This window comes from Scyliorhinus canicula, chromosome 2 (genome assembly GCF_902713615.1).
Source record: "Scyliorhinus canicula chromosome 2, sScyCan1.1, whole genome shotgun sequence".
Taxonomy (NCBI): domain Eukaryota; kingdom Metazoa; phylum Chordata; class Chondrichthyes; order Carcharhiniformes; family Scyliorhinidae; genus Scyliorhinus; species Scyliorhinus canicula.
Genome location: NC_052147.1, coordinates 264,139,278 through 264,165,904, shown reverse-complemented (window position 1 = coordinate 264,165,904; position 26,627 = coordinate 264,139,278). Strand labels below are relative to the sequence as shown.

Below are 26,627 nucleotides of genomic sequence, written 5' to 3'. Positions count from 1 at the left end.
AATGCTGTCTCAGTAGGAGAGATTGAACAGATGAGACAGTGGTTAGCACAGTTGCCTCACAGCGCTGGGGACCACAGGTGACTGAGTGGAGTTTGCACATTCTTCCTGTGTCTGCATGGGTTTCCTCCCACAGTCCAAAGATGTGCATGTTAGGTGGATTGGCCTCGCTAAATTGCCCCTAGGTGGGGTTAGGGTTATGGGGATGGGGGGGGGGGGGGGGGGGGGGGGGGGAGAAGATTTGGTCTGGGTGGGGTGCTCTTTCACAGGGTTGGTGCAGACTCAATGGACTGAATGGCCTCCTTCTGCAATGTAGGGATTCTATGAAATCTGAAACAGCTATTGCATAATCTGGGAGTTTAAGACCTCCATTGCATTATGTCAAAGGGTCAACATTTTGTTGTTGAATATGGCATAGCTCCCTGCTTCGGAGGCTGGGACATGCTTGACTGTAACAACTGTTGTGGCATTGCCTTGGGTTAATCAGTGGAAAAGGAATCCCTTTTGTGAAAAAAAATGAACACTTTCCTGTGACAACTGTTCTTCTGACTGAAAGAGCTTACTGTCCAAAAAGCTCTTCTCAATCAAGATGTACATTAGCAATACAGGTGATCAACAAGTAGTAGCTCCATAATTTTGTACCAGGGTATATATGTAATAAAGGCCTTCAGTGCATATCATAATAATATTCCCATCTCAAATACTTCACATATTCTGAGTTTTCACAAAGCAAGTCCCAAAGGATTCTGCAATACAGGTTTACATTTCAACTAAAACATTTTGATGAAACAATGCATAAAAGGTTGAAAGTGCAAAATGCACTTTATGTTGAGAAGCAATTTTTGAATTAATACTTTGAAAATAGCATTTTGGTGGAAGAGGATGTTCTTTAAGCACAACCATCATTTTTGGCTGTTTTGAACAATGTATTAATGGAGCTTTACTTTTTTGCCAAAAAAAAGAGGGGGGAAAAAATCCAAGAATTTCTCTGTAATATGAATGAATAACATTTCTGGAAATTGATGTCTTCTGCTGATAGAGGGGTTCATAGAGCATATTCACTAACCTTAACTGACTGATACGTTGTAATTAATTGCACTGACTGCTTTGATGAGATAACAACTCCAGCATCTACATTTGGGCAACAACGTCTAGCATCTGCATATGCAGTAAAACATACAAATCAGGAAGCTGCCTTGATTCGCTCAGCTCCTCCACAAGATTGTGCTATAGTTCTCGCCGATAGACTCAATGAAATCAATACAACAGAGTGAATTTAGTGTACCTGACCGTTAGTTCTGCAGTAAACAACAGCTAAAAATTTACTGCGGAGTAAGGAGATTTTTTTTAACACCATGACAAATGATCATTGCCGCTTAGAACCTCTTGGGTCTAGAAAATTAATTTTATAAATGTACGGTCTCATTCCCTCAGATGAAAACAAAAACCGAAATAATTTCCCCGCTTTTTCTGTCTTGTTGCTCTTGCTTAATTCCATCTGTATTTCCTATTATTTTAATCGCTGTATATCATTTAAATCTAATCTGTAGTTATTTGGTAGTACAGAACTGGAGAATTGCTGAAAAAAGAAATTCTGTCAAAGCTTTTTATCTTGCATTCATCAGAACAATCACACTATTACCAATGTCAGGGAAAACAACAACTTAACACTATGAGAAGAGGGTGCTGATTGGTTGGCAAGTGGTCTCTGCTAAAGGTGCTGATTGACAGGGAGGGCTTCCAGCCATGTGGGAAGCTGGTCAGGAGCAGGCACGAGTCAGTGGTAAGGTCAATTGGGTGTGCTGCTGGTCAGTGGTGGGGAGATGGGGCTTGGGGTTTGGTGATCGGCAGGGTGGTTGGTGATCAGAGGCCTTATGGAGGAGGGAAATTCTAGGCCAGGAGGTGGGAGAAAACTGGAAAGCCCCTGGAGGGCTTTGCAAATGCGGAGGCTTTTCAGGCAAGCACCTGGATCCAGGAGGTTTTCATTGCAATGACGTTGCCAGATTTCTCATAAGTTGGGAAACCTGGCCGACAGCAGTGAAAGTTTAACGACTGGGACAGCCTTATTATTATGTTTCAAGTTCCAACTAGCCTTTGATTAAGTTGGTTACCCATCCAAATTCCGATATCAGCTCTGATCATCTCACTAAGAATCCTGTGATATGTCACAGATAAACTGCAGAGGGATCCACACCAAAACAGTGCAGTGCAGAGAGTGAGTGCCAGCGTGGTTGGTGCAGCGCCGGTCAGAGTATGTGGCGACTCTCCGGCCCGGGCCAGTGCGCCGATTCTCAGGCCCGGATGGGCCGGGCGGCCATCATCAAAAAGCCAAGTCCCGCCGGCGCCATTCTAACAGTGGCAGGATCTTGCGTTGAAGGGTCCGGGGGCGACCTGTAGGTGGGGGGCTCCGTAGTGGCCTGGCCCGCGATTGGGGCCCACTGATCGGCGTGCCGGCCTCTCTGCACCCCGGCCTCCTTTCCTCCGTGCCAGCCTCTGTAGCCCTGCGCCATTTGACGTCGGGACCGGCGCGGGGAAGAAGGCCACTGCACATGCGCTAGTTGGCAACGGCCCAACTGTGCATGTGCGGACCCCACAGCGCCGGGTTCAGGCTGCTCCAGCGCCGTCCTAGCCCCTGTGGGGGGGCAGAATGGGGTCCCGGAACGGGCACCGACGCCGGAGTAAAACACTCCTGCTTTTACTCCGGCGTCGGCACTTAGCCGCCCGATGGGAGAATCCCGCCCTAGATTAGAGCAAGGCTGCACTCTAACATCCACTTTTGTGGGCTGTTGTCAGCTAAGTTTAATAATATTTATCGTCACAAGTAGGCTTGTATTAACACTGCAATGAAGTTACTGTGAAAATCCGCTAGTCGCTACATTCTGGCGCCTGTTCGGGTACACAGAGGGAGAAGTCAGAATGTCCAATTTACCCAACATCACGTCTTTTGGGACTTGTGGGAGGAAACCAGAGCACCCGGAGGAAATACATGCAGACACGGGGAGAACATGCTGACACCGCACAGACAGTGACCCAAGCTTGGAATTGATGGAATCGAACCTGGGACCTTGGAGCTGTGACGTAATAGTGCTAGCCACTGTGCTACCATGCCGCCCATAGAACAGTGAATGGCGTCCCGTTGAAGCTGACAGCAAAAATCTGGACAATTAAATTTTAAATCCTTGCCTCAGCTTTCAAACCCACCAGGACCTCATCTCATTTCGGCAACATATACCCATTGGTATTACTATTTTGTGTTTTTTTGTTTTAAACTCCCTAGACTCATTTAATGCACATGTCTGCTGTCAGAGCTTTAATTCTGTAACTTGCTTTCCAAACCTTTTGCTCCATGGCTCTGTATTTATTTCTCTACCGTTTCTAATTTGTGAAGGATCGTGCAATGCTTTTTACAACATTAAAAAAATGTAAATACACCTCGTCATTGCTGGAGTAGTGAACGCAAAATGTTAAAAGGGAGTTATTCTGAAAAAGGTACAGTTCAACAAGATCATGATATTCAGAACGTGCCTCAGGAGCTTTCAGTAAGCATAGCTGTGAAGTCAGCTGCAAAAAGCAGCTTTCCCACTGTAAAGATCAATCTGATTCATAAATCATGTTGCTATAAACCCTTTTGATATAAACAAAAAACACCCAATAAACGTTAAAGTCTAAAAACTAAATGTTAAGATTAATACTATTAACTTAAACAAATACTTAAAGGTTTTAAAATGGATTAACTTGCCTGTATATGCTCTGCGATAAAACCTAATCCCTGCCACAAAATAAAAGAGATAATTTCACTGTAAACAGTGTGTTTGTAAACACAGACAGATTTTAAATGTCATCGCACAATAAATTTGCTCTATCATGGAACGCGTAAAGTTGGGGTCAGTGACAATGACTGAACGAGTCAAAAGTTAATTTTATGATGTGGCTTTGAGATTTTCCCCTGGAGTAAGAAGCTACACAATAGTGAAGGGCCCAGCAGTATTGAGCATGCTTGCAGATACAGGGGCAAGTCTACTGAACCAAATGAGTGTTCTAGGTCAGTGGAGGGGGTGGGTGGGTTGGTCAGAATCTCTCCCCACCCTCCTCCCCACAATCAGCCAGGGCATCAAGGCCGAACAGCAGGCGCAAAACATTGGAGACAAAATTAGGGCATTTTTACTGATGGCCTTTAATTTGAACCTCAGAAATAAGAGTCTTGATTTTTATGTACCTACAATATATTAAAAAACAAAGTTCCAGTCAACATTTGCATTATAAATTCCTATGCCTTGTAAACTTTTACTATAATGGCACACAGAGACAAATTTATATAGACCAGAGGAATGTAGAATGCTAATACGTGGACAGAAAAAAAGGATAATTTTATAACGGGGCTAAATAACACCTGCACATCCTGTTCCAATAACTGAATCTCCAGATTTCTAACCTCGCTTCACCTGAAACCACATTTGGGCTGGACTCCCCATGTGCAATATCATGAGAGATTGCTGAGTGTGTGGGTATATTTACACATACACTTTTATGGATGTCATTTACACTTTTATGGATATGCCATTTAGTGTCCAGATTACGATTTCAAAGGAACATTGTGTTCAGTCATGGTGGATAAGTAAATCCTCCATTAAATACGTATTAATCTCTTACACAAAAGCAATGTAATGTAAAAGGGGGATTGTTAATTCTAAGGTTTAATGTTTCGCCTTTTTAGCAGGTGACAATTATATCAAGATCCTTTCTTTTATACAAGTGGGCGGCACACTGGTTAGCACAGCAGCCTCACAGCGCCAGGCATCCGGTTTGATTCTGACCTTGGGTGACTGTGTGGAGTTTGTACGTTCTCTCCATGTCTGCGTGGGTTTCTTCCGGGTGCTCCAGTTTCCTCCCATAATCCAAGTATGTGCAGGTTAGGCCGGTTGGCCATATGAAATTGCCCCCAATGTCCAAAAATGTGCACGTTGGGTGGGGTTAGGGAGATAGGGCGGGTGAGTGGGCCTAGGTACAATGCTCTTTGGTGCAGACTCAATGGGCTGAATGGCCTCCTTCTACACTGGGGAGATTCTAAGATTCTATGAAATAATTAAAATCACCGATTACAAATAGAAGGTAAACCATTAACCCTCATACTTTTGGGATGTGGAAATTCTGGTTCCCTGGACCTGCCTTTACTTAGTCAGCATAATAAGAGTGGGGAAGTACTACGTTGCAAAGCGATAAAAAACTGGTAACGAACCTTCCTGAAGGAAGATCTGAATTATATCAATTGACTCAATGGCTGCTTCTCATTTTTGTAATATTAGGTAAATACTCATTACACATCTTCCAAAAAGCATGGGCTGGATTCACCACACCACGAAGCCGCATTTGCGTCTGGCGCTGGGGGCGGAGAATCTATTTCCGCACATGGAATCGGGACCGGTACTGGTTCCACGATTCTCCAGCCTCCGAAAAGCCGCATATTCGGAGAGTACGCCACGCCGTGTATCCCCTACCTGCGGCCATTGCCAGAGGCCCACCCTGCTATTCACCGCCCCTAGCGGCCAAAGTCCTGACAGTGTGGATCTGATGTGGTCCTGCCATTCGGGATGCTCGCGTGGCGGCTCCGAACTCAGTCCGCGGCCGCATTGGTCAGGGGCGGACCATCAGATGGCAGGGGATGCCTCACACGGGACCGGGCTATTTTTGGGCGGTCCGGGTCGAGCGCATGGCAGATCGGGGCACTATTTGGGAAGTCCAGCTCCGCGGTCTGAGTCTGCCATGGAGCACGCCACGGCTGCTGGAGGCCGCCGCCGTGCGCATGCGTGGCCTCTGACCCGGAAGTGCGGGGGCCTGTATCGGCAGCTAAAACTGCGAGATTCACGGAAGGTGAGTGTCGATTTAATCCTGCATTATACTTGAAAATTTTATTACAGCTAAAATTTAGTAGCTAGTGTGCAAATACTGTGCAGGAAACAGGTTGACATCCATAAATCTCCAAACAAATACACACAATTATTTAACACCCAGGGCCCCATGAAGATAGGCGGCAAACAGAACATACAGTGCAGAAGGAGGCCATTCGGCCCATCGAGTCTGCACCTACCCACTTAAGCTCTCACTTCCACTTTATCCCCGTAACCCAATAACCCCCTCCTAACCTTTCTTTTTGGTCACCAAGGGCAATTTATCATGGCCAATCCACCTAACCTGCACATCTTTGGACTGTGGGAGGAAACCGGAGCACCCAGAGGAAACCCACGCAGACATGGGGAGAACGTGTAGACTCCGCACAGTCAGTGACCCAGTAGGGAATCAAACCTGGGACACTGGTGCTGTGAAGCCACAGTGCTATCCACTTGTGCTACCATGCTGCCCAAAACACAAAGAAAACATAAAGCCAATTTAAACTGCATCTACCATGCATATCCAAGTCACTAGTTGAAGAGCTAAATAGGTCTGGAAGTAAGTTGATTCTTCGCACTCTTAAATAGGAACAGAGGAAGCAGAGATCCAGAATAATGTCTGAAGCTTGACGATCCAGTCCAAATGTTAAACTGCACAATTGTCCTGTGGCACAAATATCTTTTAAAGCTTTCCACAGTATTTGCCAATCTGGGCAATCTATATACCCAATAACCATCCTTTGTGCAAATTAACTAAATTTAAATTAACTGTGCACCTCCCCTCCTTCTAACTCAAGTCTGTGTGCATTGGTTCATGATGTGGTAGATAGGGCAGCACAGCGGCACAGTGGTTAGCACTGCTGCCTCACGGCACCAAGGTCCCAGGTTTGTTCCCGGCTCTGGGTCACCGTCCATGTGGAGTTTGCACATTCTCCTTGTGTTTGCGTGGGTCTCCCCTACAACCCAAAGATGTGCAGCATAGATGGATTGGCCATGCTAAAATGCCCCTTAATTGGATAAAAATGAATTGTGTACTCTAAATTTATTTTTTTAAAAGGAAGAAAAAAAAAGATATGATAGATTATCAGGGTCAATATTTCTATAACCTTTTGAATGTTACATAGTTGAACTGTGTTATGCTTGAGCCTTTGCTCCAGCAGAAAATCAATCCCAAGCTCTTCAAGCTTTCCTTATAGCTCAACAGTTCGGTTCTCCCTTTCTGCATTCCTCCAATAATCGGATATCATTGAAGTAGCACCGTGACCAGAATCTTACACAGTAATCTAAGCCATATAACAAGTTATTTTACAAGCTCATCATCAGCTGCTGAAATTTGTGTTCTATCTGGTTTGTTTTTCTGACGAAGATAAAAACGGATGCTGGAAACTGAAACAAAAACAGAAAATACTGGCCAATCTCAGCAGGTCTGACAGCATCTGTGGAGAGAGATGGGAGCTAACAATGAGTCAGCTTTGACAAAAATTCATCCAGACTCAAAACATTAGCTCCCTTTTCTCTCCACAGATGCTGTCAAACCTGCTGACATTGGCCAGTATTTTTGGTTTTTCTTACTGTCACCCCAGATTGCACTGTTGGTTTCACTGGGCTTTCTATCAATGCCTCCAGATCACTCTAGTTTCTGTGTCCCGTAAAGAGTCATTTAGTTAACTTCCGGTGGCGGCAATGCGGAGCTAAGCCTCACGATCAGCAGCTCCCGCTAATAACGAACTTTGGGGCTCTTTTCAGGGCCCCCGACGGAACTTCGTCGACGAATCCCGACGTGGGAAGGGGTCTGGAGTAGATCCCTAAGGTCCTATGGTCCGGACCAGGAGTGGGGTAAGAAGAAAAACGGTGGAAGCACCCCTGGAAAAGCGGGGGAAGAGAAACAAAATGGCGGCCGGCGGAGGCCTCGAGGAGCTGAGGCGGTGGGCGCAGGAGCAGCAGGAGACTCTGCTGCGCTGCTTCCAGGAGCTTAAGGTGGAGCTGCTGGAGTCGCTGAAGGCTACCACCAGAGAGCTGATGGAGACTCAGACAGCCCAGGGGGCCGCGATCCGGGAGCTGCAGCAGCAGGCCTCCAAAAGGGAGGATGAGGCCGTGGCCGTCGCGGGGAAGGTGGAGATACACGAGATGCTCCATAAAAGGTGGCAGGAGCAGTTCGAGGAGCTAGACAACCGGTCGAGGCAGAAGAATTTGCGGATCCTGGGCCTCACGGAGGGGCTGGAGGGGTTGGACCTGGCGGCCTACGTGGTTGTTGTGCTGAACTCGCTGATGGGAGTTGGGTCCTTCCAGGGGCCCCTGGAGTTGGAGGGAGCCCACAGAATTCTGGCTAGGAGGCCTAAGCAGAACGAGCCGCCGCGGGCGGTGTTGGTGCGGTTTCACCGGTTCGTGGATCGTGAGTGCGTGCTCCGGTGGGCCAAGAAGGAGCGGAGCAGCAAGTGGGAGAACACGGAGGTGCGGATCTTCCAGGACTGGAGTGTGGAGGTGGCTAAGTGGAGGGCCGGGTTTAACCGGACGAAGGCGGTGCTCCACAGATGGAGCGTGAAGTTTGGCATGTTGCAGCCGGCGCGTCTGTGGGTCACCTACAAGGACCAGCACCATTTTTTAGAGACCCCGGAGGAGGCGTGGGCCTTTGTGCAGGCCGAGAAACTGGACTCAAACTGAGGGTCTAAGATGGGGGATTTGTATGATAATGTAATTGTGTTTGCTCTGTTTAATGCAAGATGTGGGTTGGCTTTAGGGTGGGTGGGGTGATGTCGTTATGTCTTCTTGGATGGGTCTGGTGGACGGGTTCGGGCAGGGAGGTAAACGGGGAGTGCGGGGAGCTGGTGGGGGGGGGGGACTGGCAATGGGAGTTGCTCTAGAGGAGGCGGGGTTGGGCAGGGCGAAAGCGCGGGCTTTTCTCTGGTTTCCCGTGCTGTGGGATGATGGGGGCGGAGTCGGGGCTGAGAAGCGTGGGCCGTTGCTGGCTGTTATTTTCCCGAGCAGGGGGGGGGGGGGGGGGGGGGCCTGCTGATGGGCACGAAGGACGAGGAGTAGTCCCACGTGGGGAGGAGTCGGAGGTAGGGCGGGAGTCGCCGGGGTCAGCAGAAGTTGGCTGGCTCACGGGAGTGCTATGAAGGGAGGGGCGCGGCTAGGAGGGGTCCTAGCCTGGGAGGAGGAGGAGGAGGAGGGGGGGGAGGGGGGGGGGGGGGGGGGGGGGAGAAAGAGGGTACCGGGTTGCTGCTGAAATGGTCAGGAAGGAGCTAGAGGATGCAGGGTGTGGGGGGGGGAAAAGAGTTGCCGCCGTGGGGAACTGGCCGAGCAGGAGACTCTGGCCAGTGGTGGGCAGGGGATGGGTTATGGCTAATCGGCAGGGGAGGGGGGCAGGGAGCCCTCTGATCCAGCTGATAACCTGGAATGTGAGGGGGCTGAATGGGCCGGTCAAACGGGCCCGGGTGTTTGCGCACTTGAAGGGGTTGAAGGCGGATGTGGCCATGCTCCAAGAGACACACCTGAAAGTGACGGACCAGGTTCGGCTGAGGAAGGGATGGGTGGGCCAGGTATTTCACTCAGGGCTGGATAAGAAGAATCGGGGGGGTGGCGATCCTGGTGGGAAAGAGGGTGTCGTTTGAGGCATTAAATGTGGTGGCTGACAGTGGCGGGAGGTACGTGATGGTGAGTGGTAAGCTGCAGGGGGAGCGGGTGGTGTTGGGGAATGTTTACGCCCCAAATTGGGACGATGCGGGGTTTATGCGGCGTATGTTGGGCCGCATTCCGGACCTGGAGGTGGGGGGCTTCAACACGGTGCTGGATCCCCCATTGGATCGATCCAAGTCCCGGACGGGTAGGAGGCCAGCGGCGGCTAAGGTGTTGAGGGGATTTATGGATCAGATGGGAGGGGTGGATCCCTGGAGGTTTGCGAGGCCAAGGGCCAGGGAGTACTCGTTTTTCTCCCACGTGCAGAAGGCCTATTCGAGGATTGATTTTCTTTGTCCTGAGCGGGGGGGCTGGTTTCGAGGGTGGAGGATGTTGAATACTCTGCCATTGCCATTTCGGATCATGCCCCGCACTGGGTGGACCTCGGGCTGGGGGAGGAGAGGGACCAACGTCCACTCTGGCGCTTGGAGGTGGGGCTGTTGGCAGATGAGGAGGTGGCTGAGAGGGTTCGGGGGTGTATTGAGAGGTACCTCGAGGCCAACGATAACGGGGAGGTCCGAGTGGGAACGGTCTGGGAGGCATTGAAGGCGGTGATTAGAGGGGAGTTGATTTCCATCCGAACCCATAGGGAGAGGGGGGAGCAGAGGGAGAGGGAGAGACTGATAGCGGAGATGGTGAGGGTGGATAGGAGATATGCGGAGGCTCCGGAGGAGGGATTGCTGGGGGAGAGGCGTAGCCTTCAGGCCAGGTTCGACCTATTGACTACCAGAAAGGCGGAAGCTCAGTGGAGGAAAGCACAGGGGGCGGTGTATGAGTATGGGGAGAAGGCGAGCAGGATGCTGGTACACCAGCTCCGAAAGCGGGACGCGGCCAGGTGGTGCGGAGGGGGGTCGATGCTAATGGGGTCTTTAGGGACTTTTATGGGGAACTGTACCGGTCTGAACCCCCGGTGGGGGGGGGGGGGGGGGGGGGGGGGATGGGGCGCTTCTTGGACAAGCTGCGATTTCCAAAGGTGGAGATGGGGCAGGTGGAGGGACTGGTGGTGCCGATTGAGCTGAGGAGCTGGTTAAAGGGATAGGGAGCATATGTCACGGGCGCTGATTTCCTTGATCCTGAAGCGGAACAGTGTGGGTCATATAGGCCGATCTCGCTGTTAAATGTAGACACCAAGCTGCTGGCAAAGATCTTAGCCACAAGAATAGAGGATTGTGTGCCGGGGGTCATTCATGAGGACCAGACGGGGTTTGTGAAGGGAAGGCAGTTGAATACAAACGTACGAAGGCTCCTCAACATTATTATGATGCCGGCTGTGGAAGGGGAGGCGGAGATAGTGGTGGCATTAGATGCGGAGAAGGCCTTTGATAGGTTTTGGGTGGGGGTATCTGTGGGAGGTATTGGAGAGATTTGAGTTTTGGGAGGGGTTTGTCCGTTGGGTGAGGTTGCTCTACGAGGCCCCGATGGCGAGTGTAGCCACGAATAGGAGGAGGTCGGAGTACTTTCGGCTGTACCGGGGGACGAGACAGGGGTGTCCCCTGTCCCCCTTGATCTTTGCGTTGGCAATTGAGCCCCTGACCATGGCGTTGAGGGAGTCAGGGAACTGGAGGGGCCTGGTGCGGGGTGGGGAGGAGCATCGAGTGTCGCTGTATACGGACGACCTATTGCTGTATGTGGCGGACCCGGTGGGGGGGATGCCGGAGGTGATGAGGATTCTTAGTGAATTTGGGGGCTTCTCTGGGTATAAGCTGAACCTGGGCAAAAGCGAGTTGTTCGTGGTGCACCCGGGGGATCAGGAGGAGGGGATTGGTAGGCTCCCACTGAAGCAGGCAGTGAAGAGCTTCAGGTACCTAGCAGTCCAGGTGGCTGGGAGCTGGGGGGCCCTGCACAAGCTCAACCTCACAAGGTTGGTGGAGCAGATGGAGGAGGAATTCAAAAGGTGGGATATGTTACCGCTGTCACTGGCGGGAGGGTGCAGTCCAGTAAGATGACGGTGCTCCCGAGGTTTTTGTTCCTGTTCCAGTGCCTCCCCATCCTTATCCCGAAGGCCTTTTTTAGGAGGGTCAACAGGAGTATTACGGGATTTGTGTGGGCGCATGGGATTCAGAGGGTGAGAAGAGTGTTCTTGGAACGGGGCAGGGATATGGGGGGGGGGCTGGCGCTGCCCAACTTATGTGGGCTGCCAACGCAGCGATGGTGCGTAAGTGGGTAATGGACGGGGAAGGGGCAGCATGGAAGAGGATGGAGGTGGCGTCCTGTGTGGGCACGAGCCTGGAGGCGCTGGTAACGGCGCCGTTGCCGCTCCCTCCAACGAGGTATACAACGAGCCCGGTGGTGGTGGCTACCCTCAAAATTTGGGGGCAATGGAGACGGCATAGGGGAGATGTGGGGGGCTTGATGGAGGCCCCGATACGGGGGAACCATCAGTTTGTTCCAGGGAGCATTGATGGCGGATTTCTGGGCTGGCACAGGGTAGGGGTTAGGAGGTTGAGGGACCTGTTTGTGGAGGGGAGGTTCACGAGCTTGGGGGAGTTAGAGGGGAAGGTTGGGCTCCCCCCGGGGAACACGTTTCGGAACATGCAGGTTAGGGCGTTTGCCAGGCGGCAGGTGGAGGGGTTCCCCTTGTTGCCCCCACGTGGGGTACGGGACAGGGTGCTATCGGGGGTGTGGGTTGGAGGAGGGAGGATTTTGGACATATACCATGTAATGCAGGAGGCAGACGAGGCCTCGGTGGAGGAACTGAAGGGTAAATGGGAAGAGAAGCTGGGAGGAGATTGAGGAGGGGACGTGGGCGGATGCCCTAGAAAGGGTGAATTCCTCCTCTTCCTGTGCGAGGCTTAGCTGCATAGGGCCCACATGACTGGGACGAGGATGAGTAGGTTTTTCGGGGGAGAAGACAGGTGTGCTTGGGAGCCCAGCGAACCACGCCCATATGTTTTGGGCATGCCCAGTGCTGGGGGAGTTTTGGAAGGGGGTAGCAAGGACGGTGTCGAGGGTGGTGGGATCCAGGGTCAAGCCAGGCTGGGGACTCGCAATTTTTGGGGTTGCAGTGGAGCCGGGAGTGCAGGAGGCGAAAGAGGCCGGTGTCCTGGCCTTTGCGTCCCTAGTAGCCCGGCGGAGGATTCTTCTTCAGTGGAAGGATGCGAGGCCCCCAAGCGTGGAGGCCTGGATCAATGATATGGCGGGGTTCATCAAATTGGAGAAGGTGAAATTTGCCCTGAGGGGATCAGTACAAGGGTTCTTTAGGCGGTGGCAACCTTTCCTGGACTTTCTGGCGGAACGGTAGGGAAATAGGCCGGCAGCAGCAGCAACCCGGGGGGGGGGGGGGGGGGGGGGGGGGTTTGGTTCGGTGGGAGGGAGAACTGTGTACATGGGTTTGTGGGATGTGGCGGGTGTTCTCTCTTTCCCTTTTGTTGTTTGCTTTTTCTTTTATTTCTTTGTTTGCAGTTGCTTTAGTAGTTGGGTGGGTGTTGTTCTTGGGTTTTTACCATGGTTGTTTTGTTAATATTGTTTTGTTTTTTATATTTTGTGAAAATCTTAATAAAAATTATTTTTAAAAAAAAGTAATTTAGTTAATATTTCCACCATTTTTTTTCCCTTCTTGCATCAATATGATTTTCCAGTCATTAGTCCACTTTCCTCAATGTATTCGGTTTACTTGTTCCCTATTGTTCCGCCTCCACCCTGCCTTATTTTGGTTGTCACCTGCAAAATGAAAGTATTTCCTTTCCGTCCAAGCTTCAAACCATTTATTTAGGCTGTAAGCAGCAATTTAAAAAAAAAAAAAATTTAGAGTACCCAATTAATCTTCTCCAATTAAGGATCAATTTAGCGTGGCCAGTCTACCTACCCTGCACATCTTTGGGTTGTGGGGGCGAAACCCACACAAAAACGGGGAGAATGTGCAAACTCCACATGGACAGTAACCCAGAGCCAGGATCCAACCTGGGACCAAGGCGCCGTGAGGCAACAGGGTTAACCAACTGCGCCACCATGCTGCCGTAAACAGCAATTGCCCAGCACTGGTCCATCACACCATGACAGTGACTTTATGATTTCAATTCAATTCCATGAACCCATCATCCTTCGCTTTGGCTGGCGTAACATTTTAGAATCTGTCTTGGGGGCTTTTTTCTATTGCATGCCTTCCTACCTTGAGGACTAATCGCTTGTAAGGCATTGGGTTTAAATCCTTGCTAAGAGCTAAATATATCATACCCACAGAATTTTCATCAGCAACGCGGCTGTCATTTAGTTAAAGATTTTCCGACAATTTATTAGGCAAACCCCAGAGTATTTGGGCTGTGGTGCACTCTACAGTTGGTAGGATGGAGAAATCTTCAACAGGAGATAATTACAGCAGAGCAAAAGAAGTAATTATTTGTTATAAAGTATATATTTATTTTATTTTGTAAAATCATCTCTTCAGAGTTGAATGGTAACTGAAGACATTTTGCATACATTCCAGAATAACCCAACCGCACCAACCAGTGCACAAAGCTCAAATATATGCAATTAATAAGGAACTCCTGCTGAGAAAACTGGCTTCTGAGTAACCAAAAGGTCAAATCAATTAAAATAATCCTATTGCTGTAATTTATCTTGTAACTCTGTGGTTTAGCAATTATGTTTTACATTAGTTAAAGCCCAATAGTCGGTCTATATCTGGCTAATGGAATCCCTACAGTGCAGAATGAGGCCATTATAGCTGAATAACCTCTCCAGTCCTGAAAAATTAATTTTTTGTGGGTTAGGCCAATTTTTTGGAAAATGAGAGTGGGGAAGTAGAAAGAAATGACAGAGGAACTGAATAGGTACTTTGCATCAGTTTTCACAGTGGAAGACATCAGTCAAGGCAGAGAGGGGAGTGTAGTGGCCATGACTAAGAAGAAGGTACTGGGAAACAGAAAGGTCTGGAGGTGGATAAATCACCCAGACTGGATGGACTATGTGTCAGGGGTCTGAAGTCGATAGCCAAGGAGATTGCAGAGGCATTGGTGATGATCTTTCAGGAATCACTGGAGGCAGGGAGGGTCCCAGAGGATTGGGAAACGGCTAATGTAACATCTCTATTTAAGAAATGAGGGAGGCAGAAGACAGGAAATTATAGGCCGGTTAACCTGACTTTGGTTGTTGTAAGATTTCAGAATCTATTATTAAGGATGAGATTGCAGAGTACTTAGAAGTGCAGGGTAAAATAGGACTGAGTCAGCACGGATTCGTCAAGGGGAGGTCATGTCTGACAAATCTGTTGGAATTGTTTGAGGAAGTAAAAAGGAAGTTAGACAAAGGAGCACCAATGGACAAGATCTGTTTGGATTTCCAGAAGGCCTTTGACAAGGTGCCGTACAGGAGGCTGCTAAATAAGAACCCATGGTGTTCGGGACAAGGAAAGTGGATTGGCTCACTGTCAAAAGACAGAGATGGGGATCAAGGGGTCTTTTTCCAGATGGCAACTGGTGACGAATGGTGTTCTGCAGGGGTCAGTGTTGGGACACAGCTATTCATGATATACATTAATGATCTGGAAGAAGGAACTGAGGATATTGTTGCTACGTTTGCAGATGATAAAAGATATGTAGAGGGACATAGTGTTAGGCAGCTGGGAGGCTGCAGAAGGAGGGACGCTAGGAAAGTGGACAAAGAAGTGGCAGATGGAATACAATGTAACAAAGTGTGAGGTTATGCACTTTGGTTGGAAGAATAGAGGCACAAACTATTTTCTAAATGGGAAACGGCTTCAGAAATCAGAAACAACAAGGTACTTGGGAGTCCAAGTTCAGGATTCACTTAAGGTTAACTTTCAGGTTCAGCTGACAGTTAGGAAGCTAAATGCAATGTTAACATTCATGACAAGAGACTAGAATACAAGAGCAGGGATGTACTTTGAGGCAATATAAGGCTTTGGTCAGACCCCATTTGGAATATTGAGAGCAATTTTGGGCCCCGTATCTTAGGAAGGATGTGCTGGCCGTGGAAAGTGTCCAGAGGTGGATCACAAGAATGATCCCTGGAATTAAGAACTTGTTGTATGATGAATGGTTGAGGACTTACTCGATGGAGTTTAGAAGCATGGGAGGGGAGAGAGAGGGAGAGAGAGAGAGAGAGAGAGAGAGAGATCTCATTGAAACTTACAGAATGCTGCAGGACTGAGATATTGTGTGAACATGGAGATAATGCATCCACTAGAAGGAGAAACTAGAACCCGAGGGCACTTTAAAACAGAGACGAGGAGGAATTTCTCCAGCCAGAGGGTGGTGAATCTGTGGAACACATTGCCACAGAAGGCTATGCAGCCAAGTCAGTGAGTGTCTTTACGGCAGAGATAGATAGGTTCTTGATTAATAAGGGGATCAGGGGTTATGGGGATGAGAACATGTTAGCCATGATTGCAAACTTGATGGGCTGATAGCCTAATTCTGTTCCTATGTCTTATGGTCAGTCTGTGGTTTTAGTAGGTTAAGCCTCATCAGTGCCACAATGCAAACCTCGGGGTTTACACCCTCCAGGCTATATTCAGAGGAAAGAGTCAGTCCATGAAGAAAATGCACAACTTAAATCAGACAATCGGAACGTATGATTTTTTCAACTGTGTGGTTATATATCTGATTATCATAGTCTCCAAGGGGTGGACTAGGAGGGGCAGGGTATTGAGTTGCAACTTACCTTGGAGATTCGCGGCGTAGTCACTAGGAGCAGACCCGGAGGGGCGGAACAGTATGTATGAATAACGTACCTTAGGGATTTCACTGAAAACCCCCCTGAAAAAGTGAAATGAAAATCGCTTATTGTCACGAGTAGGCTTCAATGAAGTTACTGTGAAAAACCCCTAGTCGCCACATTCCGGCGCCTGTCCGGGGAGGCTGGTATGGGAAAAGTGACATCATAGGAAAACTGTAACCAGATTGTCTGGTATGAATCTGCACTAAATTTAAAAAAAACATTGAAAAACAAATTAATTAACTAAGTAGAGATGGCACGGCAGGCAATGTGCTGTAGCTGCATGATGAGGGAGCTGGTAGATCCCATTGCGAGCTGCAGTGTGCAGTGATCAATCTGCAGCAAGTTTTGTTGCTCGAGGAATTTCAGCTCAAGAGTCGATGAGCTAGTGTCTGAGCTTCATACACTGCGGCACATCCGGGAGGGGGAGAGTTACCTGGACGCTTTGTTTCAGGAAATTATGTACCACAAATTTGACCAGTGGTCAGGGATAGCAAGGTGTGACTGCGAGTGAGGCAGGTAGTTATAAAGGAGAAACAGAGAATATGACAGAGGGGATGGATTAATAATAATCTTTATTAGTGTCACATTGTAGGCTTACATTAACACTGCAATGAAGTTACTGTGAAAATCCCCTAGTCACCACACTCGGACGACTTTCGGTACACTGAAGAAGAATTCAGAATGTTCAATTCACCTAGAAGCACGTCTTTCGGGCCTTGTGGGAGGAAACTGGAGCGCCGAAGGAAACCCACGCAGGCATGGGGAGAGCGTGCATATTCTGCACAGACTGTGACCTAAGCCGGGAATCGAACCTGGGACCCTGGCGCTGTGAAGCAACAGTGCTAACCACTGAGCATTCTCCTCACAGCTCACCCTCCCACCCGACTTGCTGTCATTTGCAAATTTGGAGATAAGACATTTGGTCCCTTATCTAAATCATTACTATATATTGTGAATAGCTGGGGTCCTAGCATCGATCCCTGCGGTTACCCACTAGTCACAGGCTGCCAATTTGAAAAAGGCCCGTTAATTCATACTCTTTGTTTCCTGTCTGCCAACCAGTTTTCTATCCATCTCAATACACTACCCCCAAACCCAAGTGCTTTAATTTTATTCGCTAATCTTTTATGTGGGACTTTGTCTGATAGTCCAAATACACCATATCCACTGGCTCCCCTTCATCAATTCGATTAGTTACATCCTGAAGAATTCCAGTAGATTTGTCAAGCATGGATTTCCCCTTCATAAATCCATGCTGACTCTGTCCGATCCTGCCACTGTTTTCAAAGTGCTCCACTGTAAAATCATTGATAATGGATCCTGTAATTTTCCCCACTACTGACGTCAGGCTTACTGGTCTATAATTCCCTGCTTTCTCTCGACCTCCCTTTTTAAATAGTGGAGTTACATTAGCCACCCTCCAATCTGCAGGAACTGTTCTGCAGTCAACCGAATCCTGGAAGATGACCACCAATGCATCCACTAAGTACTAAGTACCGAAAAATAAATTCACAACATGACATTTTAATATTCCTCTGCAATTGTTTTTCCATTAACTATTTCAGAAATGACAAAAATGTAATGAAATAAACTTTGGATTATAAAATTATACTTTAAGTTTACTCTGGCTAAATGAGTTAATCTGATTTTCATTCAAGACATTTAAGAACAAAATCCATGGGAGGACACCCTTTACTGATTTAATCATGATCTTAGCAGATATAAGAATGGCCTAGAGCTACCAATTTATAATAGCTTGATTAACAAGCAGACATCTGATTTTACTGAGTAAATTAACAGGTCTTGAGTGAGTTAAAATCTCCCCTTAAAATCTCCCCCATAACTTTGGTTGCAATAGCCAAGATGTAGACATGTTTAGCCTTAGACCAGAGGTGGGCAAACTTTTCCGTGCAAGGGCCACATTCAGAAATTCACAATTTTAAAGGGCCGCATAGTATTAATAGTCCCGGTTGTAACCAATTAGCGTGCGGCATATACCTCAGCGCTTCCCCCGGCGGCATCCTGCCTTTAGCCCTCTTTATCTCTACTTTTCAAAAATGGCGCTTCACCTGGTTATGATTCTGGGCGCCTCATATAGAACATAGAACAGTACAGCACAGAACAGGCCCTTCGGCCCTCGATGTTGTGCCGAGCAATGATCACCCTACTCAAGTCAACGTATCCACCCTATACCAGTAACCCAACAGCCCCCCACATTAACCTTATTAAAAAAAAAAAAATTTTTTATGACTTGATCTTGGTGGGCCGCATAAAGGCCTTTGGCGGGCCGCATGCGGCCCGCGGGCCGTAGTTTGCCCACCCCTGCCTTAGACGAACAATCCAAATAAATAGCTTTCCATTTACTACAACTTAGTATCAACATAGATAACTAATGGCTTAATCAACTGATATCCTTTTTAGAAATAACATGTGGATCTCAATATTAAACACTCCCAATTGACTAAGAGGTTACAGCCAAAATAAGGTTACACAAGGACAAATAGATTTATAGGAACAGAGAGCAGAGGAACAAGGTAGGCCATTCAGCCCCTGGAATCAGTTCCACCATTTATTTAGGTCATGGTTAATCTGTATCCTAATTATCAATCATGGGCCAGCATGTGGACATAGGAGCAAGGAATATAAGTAGGACATTCATCTGCTTGGATCATGGTTAATCAGTATTCGTAATTTCATTTATCTATCTTGGCACCATATTCCCTAGCAAAAATCTATCAACCCCAGATTTTTAATTATTGAGTTAGTATTCATTTTAACACTGTCTACTTGGCTTACAAATTCATTTTATAGACTTTATGCAGCAAGGAATAAATACAGCCAGAATTGAAATGCTACGGTTCATCAGAGAGAATTAAAACAAATCTATTTTATAGTGAATTACACTGCTGTCTTGAGGTTTGCATACAACCATAGATAGCAGCAAAGTAATGAACAGGAAACCACAGAACCATAGAGCACAGGAGGAGGCCATTCAGCCTACTGTACTTGAGTTCATAAAATTCTAAGCTATCTTAAACTACCTACCTTTCTCACATCAGAGCTCTTTGGTTCGGTTGTCCAGGTTATGATTCGGGAAACAGCAAGGCGGGTCTCACTGGAATTAACAAAATCGGCTGGGTCCATCTGCCGTGCCAGTCTCTCAATGTACTTCAAGATTGCAACTTTAACCTTCAAACAAAAGTATATGAACAAAATAAAGTAGGTCTGAAACATGACTGATTGGACAGAACATGTAAAGATAAAATGAAAGGGGTCATTGAAAAAAATTCACCTAATAGATTGCATGCAAACAACATTTATTCTCAATTAATCTGCAAAAGCTATAGACGTAAATATTAAAATAAGTTTTAGTCACTAGCCTAAACGCTCAAATTTTAAATGTCAAGTGGAATATGCCATATAAATCAACTCTGGGCACAAGAGAATAACTCTGATACAACAAATTGTAGACCAACCAATTTATTTCAGTTACTGCTCAAAAAAAGGTCTCTACACAAAATGTATTTAGCTATATATAATTATTATTCCCTCTCCTCCACAAGCTGTACCTTTCCTTCTCAAGACTTTGCTTACAGGCATCTACCAATATCATGGCAAAGAGATAGACACAAGAATATAAGTAGGGTGGAGAATATTTTACGTCACAATGAAGGAGCATATCCAAATAGCAGTTTTACTTCTCATTTCAATGTTTAGCCATCAAAATCTATCCAGCTCTATCCTGCCAAATATCAGTCTGTGATCCATGACAGAATTTGGCAGAAATCAGGAAATGGTACGCTGACGAAAGGGAAAATGCTGGAAAATCTCAGCAAGTCTGGCAGCATCTGTAGGGAGAGAAAAGAGCTAACGTTTCGAGTCAGATGACTCTGACAAAGAGTCATCTGACTCGCAACGTTAGCTCTTTCCTCTCCCTACAGATGCTGCCAGACTTGCTGAGATTTTCCAGCATTTTCCCTTTCGTTTCAGATTCCAGCATCCGCAGTAATTTGCTTTTATTAATGGTACCCTGACTATACAGTAAGGACAAAAATGTCAAACTACTTCTCTGCACATGCAATATATTTCATAAATCTGAATTGGATCATCTCAATCCCCTCTTTTGAACCAGTTCAGAAATTTTAATTGCTGTTAAATCTCAAGCTAGTACTAGTACATGCTAGCTATTTTAAGTAAAGTTTGAAATATTAATTCAAATCATTTTTCCAGGATATTAAGTATAGCACTGGATATTTTTATACCAACCTTGAGGTTAGGCGTTTGAGTTTGATCCACAATAAAACGCATAAGAATATTGAACTGCTGATCAAATGGGAAGGACTCTCTACAAGTAAAAAAAGGAGTTAGTATTTCAGCGTTCACAAATTTATCATTGCAGACTCAATGTTGAAGTACACCCTGTTGTAACATTCGATTATATTATAAATGCTGTCAAACGAAAACATTACCATTCCCTTTTGCTGCCCACCATCATTCCTTTTGCCATTTCATCACTCTTCGTCTCCATCCCAAAGATGTTTCATTTTGTCCTTTCTCACTCACCCCCATTCCCCTTTGCGGGGCAGGGAGATGTCTTTTTTTTTTTACAAATTTAGATTCCCCAATTTTCTTTTCCAATTAAGGGGCATGGCTAAGCCACATATCCTGCACATCTTTTGGTTTGTGGGGGTGAGGCAAATGTAGACATGGGGAGAATGTGCAAATTCCACATGGACAGTGACCCGGGGCAAGGATTGAACCTGGTCCTCAGCGCCATGAGGTGGCAGTGCTAACCACTGCACCGCCGTGCTGCCCCTAGAGCCAGGATGTCTAACACTCAAGTGCAGAACTGGGCCGGTCTCCCAGCAAATGGAGTGTCTTGCGTCTGCTTTGGGTGGTGACAGTCCCAATTCCAACTGGGCAGGAAGCAGGATCATGACGGCGGTAAATCTCCTAATCATGATTTCCGCCATCAAAGGGGAAAATCTGGCCCTTAGACTTTGCTGCAGCATATGAAACGCAGCAGCCAATTTCCTCAGAACAAATTCCCATGGGCAGCAATCTGATAACGACCAGGTATCTTTCATTAGTGATGTTGGTTAAGGGATAAATTTTGGTCAGGCCACTGGGGATAACTACCCCACTTTTCTTCTATGTTAGGACCGTTACATTTCTTGATACATAGTAATGATCGAAACTTGGGTGTAAAGGCACATTTTCATGACCTGTTAATATTGTGAACTGAGGATAGATGGGTTGGTGAAACGATGGACTTGCCACATGAAAATTTGCACAGAAAAGTGTGCAGTGATTCATTATGGTCAGAAGAATAAGAGAGGCAATTCAAAGTGAAGGACACAATTCTAACATAGGTGCAAGAGCAGAGGGATGCGCACAACTCATCAAAGCTGGCAGGGCTGTTGAGAACAACTCATCAAAGCTGACAGGGCTGTTAATACAATATTCGGGATACTGGGATTTATTAATAGGGACGTAAGTACATAAGTAAGGACTGGTTCGGGCACAACTGGAGTATTGCGATCATTTCTGGCACAACACTGGAGGAAAGATGTGGAGGCATTGGAGAAGATTCAAGAGAATGGTTCCAGGAACGAGGAACTTCAGTTCCATGAATAGATTGGAGAAACTGGGGCTACTCTCCTTGCATTAGAAAGAAATGAGCAGATTTGATAGAGGTTTTCAAGAAGGAAGTCAAGAACCAGAGACACTGATTTAAGGTAATTAGTAGATGAAGCAAAAGCACCATGAGGTAATCTTTTTTGTGCAGCAAGTGATTAGGATCTAGAATGCACTGTCCAATAGCGTGGTGCAGGCAGATACAATTGTGGTTTGCAAAAGGGTATTGGATAATTATACAAAGGAAAATAATTTTGGAGAAAGGTGGGAGAGTGAGCGGAGTTGCTCTTGTAGGCAGCTAACACCGACATCAGGCTGAATGGCCTCCTTGCGTGATAACCATGAAACCATTGCCGATTGTCAAAAAACCCAACTGGTTCACAAATGTTTTTAGGGAAGGAAATCAGTCTTTACCCGGTCTGGCTTATATGGGACTCCAGATGCAATATATCTATGACTCAAAATAGTGCCATGGGATCTTTGATAGCTAACAGACCGGGTCTTTGTTTTAACAACTTGCCTGAAAGGTGGCAGCACAAACCATGTAACATTGCCTCAGTGCCACAAAGTCTAGATTATGATCAGCTCTTTGAAATGGGACTTGAGCCTGAAATCTTCAGAGTGAGGTGACATTGCTACCAACTGAGCCAGGGCTGACACATTAAAACTTTGTTGAAATTTGGCACCAAACACCCACAGTTATGGTCATGGATCTTATTTCAGATCCAATAGTACGGAGTATTAACATAATTCTGAATTTCTAGGTGCTCTTCAATTAATAACAAGGCATCCTATCTAACTTGGGCCGAGAAGGTTGTGGTGATGACGCCCTCACAACATTTTCATGAGAATCCAGTATGGATTATAAAATTCAAAACATGTTTTCTCAATAGTTTCATCGAGTTGGAGGACATTTGGAAATAGGCCGGATGGGAGAACATAACTGACTTTCCAGGGCAGCCAGTTCAAGAAAATGCAAGAATACAGTTGATTGATCAACAATGCAAGACTCTGCAGCAGCTGGCGAATTAGCTCATCATTTTGGGGCCCTGAAAGTTTCAGGAAACATGTCCCACAGTTGGGAAGTCAGACAGCCAAGGCAGTCCACTCATATGTAAAAAGTGTTTGTGAAGCCAGATTGACATGTTAGCCTTCAGAAGCCAGAAAATTAAATGTCAAGAGAAATTAGGTATTGAAGCAACTGAATGCTAGAGGTACAGTGAATTAAAATTTAAATTAGGACTGGTATTCAGAACAAAATAAATGATATTCTTTTGACCAATGTATTATAATTTACGTAAAGGTAATTTTAGATTGATAATCTGCCATCAGCATTAGGAGTGCAGTTCTCCCATCTCAGACGCACTAGACAATATAAAGGGAGGCAGGGTTTCCTCATTCAGGGCTTACTTTTCCTGGATCACAAGGCTCAGTAAGCTCTTGGCTATTAGTCAGCTGCTGAGACTTACAATGGAGATGCTCTGCCAGGCTTCTGTTCAATGCACCATTACTAAATCACCTTGAGAAACAGACTGCAATCATAGATCAGAAAGGAACATGACTATGAGGAAAAACGTATTCATTCAAAGCCATCATGAATCTCTATGATTCTCTCACATAGAACGGTGAATGCTCAGTCATTGAGCACAATCAGGTCAAAGACCCAGAGTTTTTGGCAAACAAATTAAGGCAAATGGAAAAATGGAGTTGAGGTAGATGATCAGCTACAATCTTATCGAAGATGGAGCAGCCTCGAGGGGCGAAACAGACTATATCTGCTCCTATTTCTTATGCACAGGAGTCACCACCCAATCAAATTACACAGAGAATGTCAACAAAAATAATTTGTACAAAGGTGCATTGAAGATGTACATAAACTAAGAGTTAAAAGAAACGGCCATATCCCTGGTCTGACCTGGTGACATCTAGTGCCTTCTGAACCTTGGCCTGTACAGAACCGAGCAAATCAGCACCCATCTTCTTCAAAAGCTGAGTCAGGAGCACAAACAGCCAATCCTGTAGGTCTTCCTTGTGGATGATGATGAAATCTACTAGAGTTTCCAAAAACATGCTGAATACCTAAAATACAAAGAAGTACGCATCATGATATTTGCTGGCATTCAGGAGTAATGACAGTGCCATGTATCAAGAAAGCAATTTGAAACAGACAAAGTCTGTAGGAAGAGCCTGGTAAATTATTTCACAAAAATAATTTTTAAGTAATGACAAATGAAGTTAAGAAGGAACAGCTTCTTTTGAAGTGGAAGAAAAGAACATCCAGACAGATGGTTGGACATAAAATTGAAGAGCTCTATTCTGTGCTAGTATTATTCTTTAAACATAAAAAACAAGAGAAGGCCATTCAGCCCTTCGAGCCTGCTCCACCGTTCATTATCATGGCTGATCATCCAACTCAGTAACCTGTTCCCACTTTCCTCTATAGGGGCTGGTTTAGCACAGGGCTAAATCACTAGCTTTGAAAGCAGACCAAGGCAGGCCAGCAGCACGGTTCAATTCCCGCAACAGCCTCCCCATCACCGGAATGTGGCGACTAGGGGCTTTTCACAGTAACTGTGGGCAGCACGGTAGCATGGTGGTTAGCATAAATGCTTCACAGTTCCAGGGTCCCAGGTTCGATTCCCGGCTGGGTCACTGTCTGTGCGGAGTCTGCACGTCCTCCCAGTGTGTGCGTGGGTTTCCTCCGGGTGCTCCGGTTTCCTCCCACAGTCCAAAGATGTGCGGGTTAGGTGGATTGGCCATGCTAAATTGCCCGTAGTGTCCTAAACAAAGTGGGGGGGGGTGTTGTTGGGTTACGGGTATAGGGTGGATACGTGGGTTTGAGTAGGGTGATCATTGCTCGGCACAACATCGAGGGCCGAAGGGTCTGTTCTGTGCTGTACTGTTCTATGTTCTATATCCTTTTGTTCCAATTAGCCTCAAGAGCCATACCAAACTCCTTTCTGAAAACATACAATGTTCATAGCCTCTTATGATGGCAGAATTTCACAGGCTCACCACTCTCTGGTTGAAGAAATTTCTCCTCATCTCAGTCCTAAATGGTTTACCCTGCATGCTTAGACTATGATTCCTGGTTCTAGACTTCCCTGCCGTCATGAACATCCTTCCTGGATCTATCCTGTCTAGTCCTGTTCGAATTTTGTAAGTTTCTATCCACTCTCCCCCCCCCCCCCCCCCCCCCCAATTCTTCCGACCTCCAGCGAATATATTCCTAACTGACTCAATCTCTCCTCGTATGTCAGTCCCGCCATCCCAGAAATCAGAATTAGCCATATGAATTTGAAGCTAAAAAAAATTTAAACAGTGTAGTATCCATTAGTTCACACTGAAAATTGTACAATTGTCAAAAATTAAAAGATAATTTCAAATGAAAAGATCTGCCCACTTAACTAAAGAAGCAGCTAAAATACAGGTTATGTTGCCCCCACCTGGTGAAAATCAACTGTATTCATTTCATGGAAGAAAACAACAAAGAGACCTCAAAATGCCTCCTATCACTGGGCTCCAAATATTTCAAAACTGCTACAATATCAATGTCGCATAAAGAACCCAATTAAACAAAGATCTGACAGTACCTACTAAATTTCAGTTGATGTTCCTAATATTCAGAAAGATATTCTGCAGATATCTTCAGTGTGCCAATGCTCAACGATAGAAGGCAGGCCAGCAAATGTTTCATGAGTTTTAGAATATACATTTTAAGTTATAGGTTAGAAAGGTCAGAAAAGAGAATTACAAAACAGCAGGTGGGCTTACTTAGCCGAAAAAGCTGGAGATGTGATGTCTGCAATGCTTGTAATAAAGTGTAGTCCGAAGAGAAGTTTTGTTTCATTTGCATGAACTGGAAGCTACTTTTATTAATGCACAGTGCCAGGTTCTTTGCAGGCACACATAGCTAAACGAAATAAGTGACAGCCATTCACTGATCTGTACCCAGGGCAATGCCCCGACCAGTCAGGGTCGCACAGCCTGGTTTGAATTGCAAACAATGCTTGGTAGTTATCAGTCAGTCACCAACAATTGAACATTTTCCTTGAAAATGCCTCTTATCAATCAGAGCACATTTACCAGCCAATCAGCATTCTCTTCTTAAAGGATTATTTTTGCCTTATACTGGTATTCTTGCAGTCTCTTGATGAGTGCAAGACACATGTCTCATTTTTCATCAACACTCAAGTTCTGTACTACCAAGCAACTTCATCAGATCAAAAAATAAATTGTAAATGAGGGATAATTAATTTAAAGGCTGGTTTAAGAACAGTCCATCATGGAAGTGGGTGGAGTTTTAAAAGGTTCTTTGGTATGAATTTATCCGAGTGATTGTTGAAAAGGTTAGCTGCAGTACTTCCGGCTGCAACCATGGAGTGCGTGATCGCACATTTGGTGACTCCCGCCCGTGGTGGACTTTTTGGACCTTTTCCCTGGCTATCGGCGGAGCTGAGTGATGGTATAAGGGTGCAGGAGAGGTGGAAGAAAAGTTTCACACCGGTTTATGGATTAGTGGACCAGAAGTGGTTGAAAAAGGAGAGAACAATTGTTAAAAGCTGGTGTGGAGCCTGCGACACGGCAGAAGAGGTGGAGGGTCAGGGTCCGAGCCTGCCAGCCCAGTGGTCGAAGGAGCAGTTAGTGACCTTTCTCCACGAGAAGTTTGCCCAGCAAAGGAGAACTTGAAGGACTTGGCCAGGGTGGTGGATCCTATAACGGCGAGGATTGACTGCGTGGAAATGAGGTCAGAGG

The 26,627-nt window shown here is 46.4% G+C and overlaps 1 protein-coding gene across 1 annotated transcript in view; it reads right to left on the bottom strand.

Moving 5' to 3' along the window:
* The window catches only part of clasp1a (cytoplasmic linker associated protein 1a), a 357,689-nt gene that overhangs the window by 79,507 nt on the left and 251,555 nt on the right, over positions 1–26,627 (bottom strand). Inside the window, 3 exon segments of the mRNA XM_038790034.1 lie at positions 19,281–19,424; positions 20,502–20,580; positions 23,788–23,951. Of these exon segments, the coding sequence (XP_038645962.1) occupies positions 19,281–19,424; positions 20,502–20,580; positions 23,788–23,951 (387 nt within the window).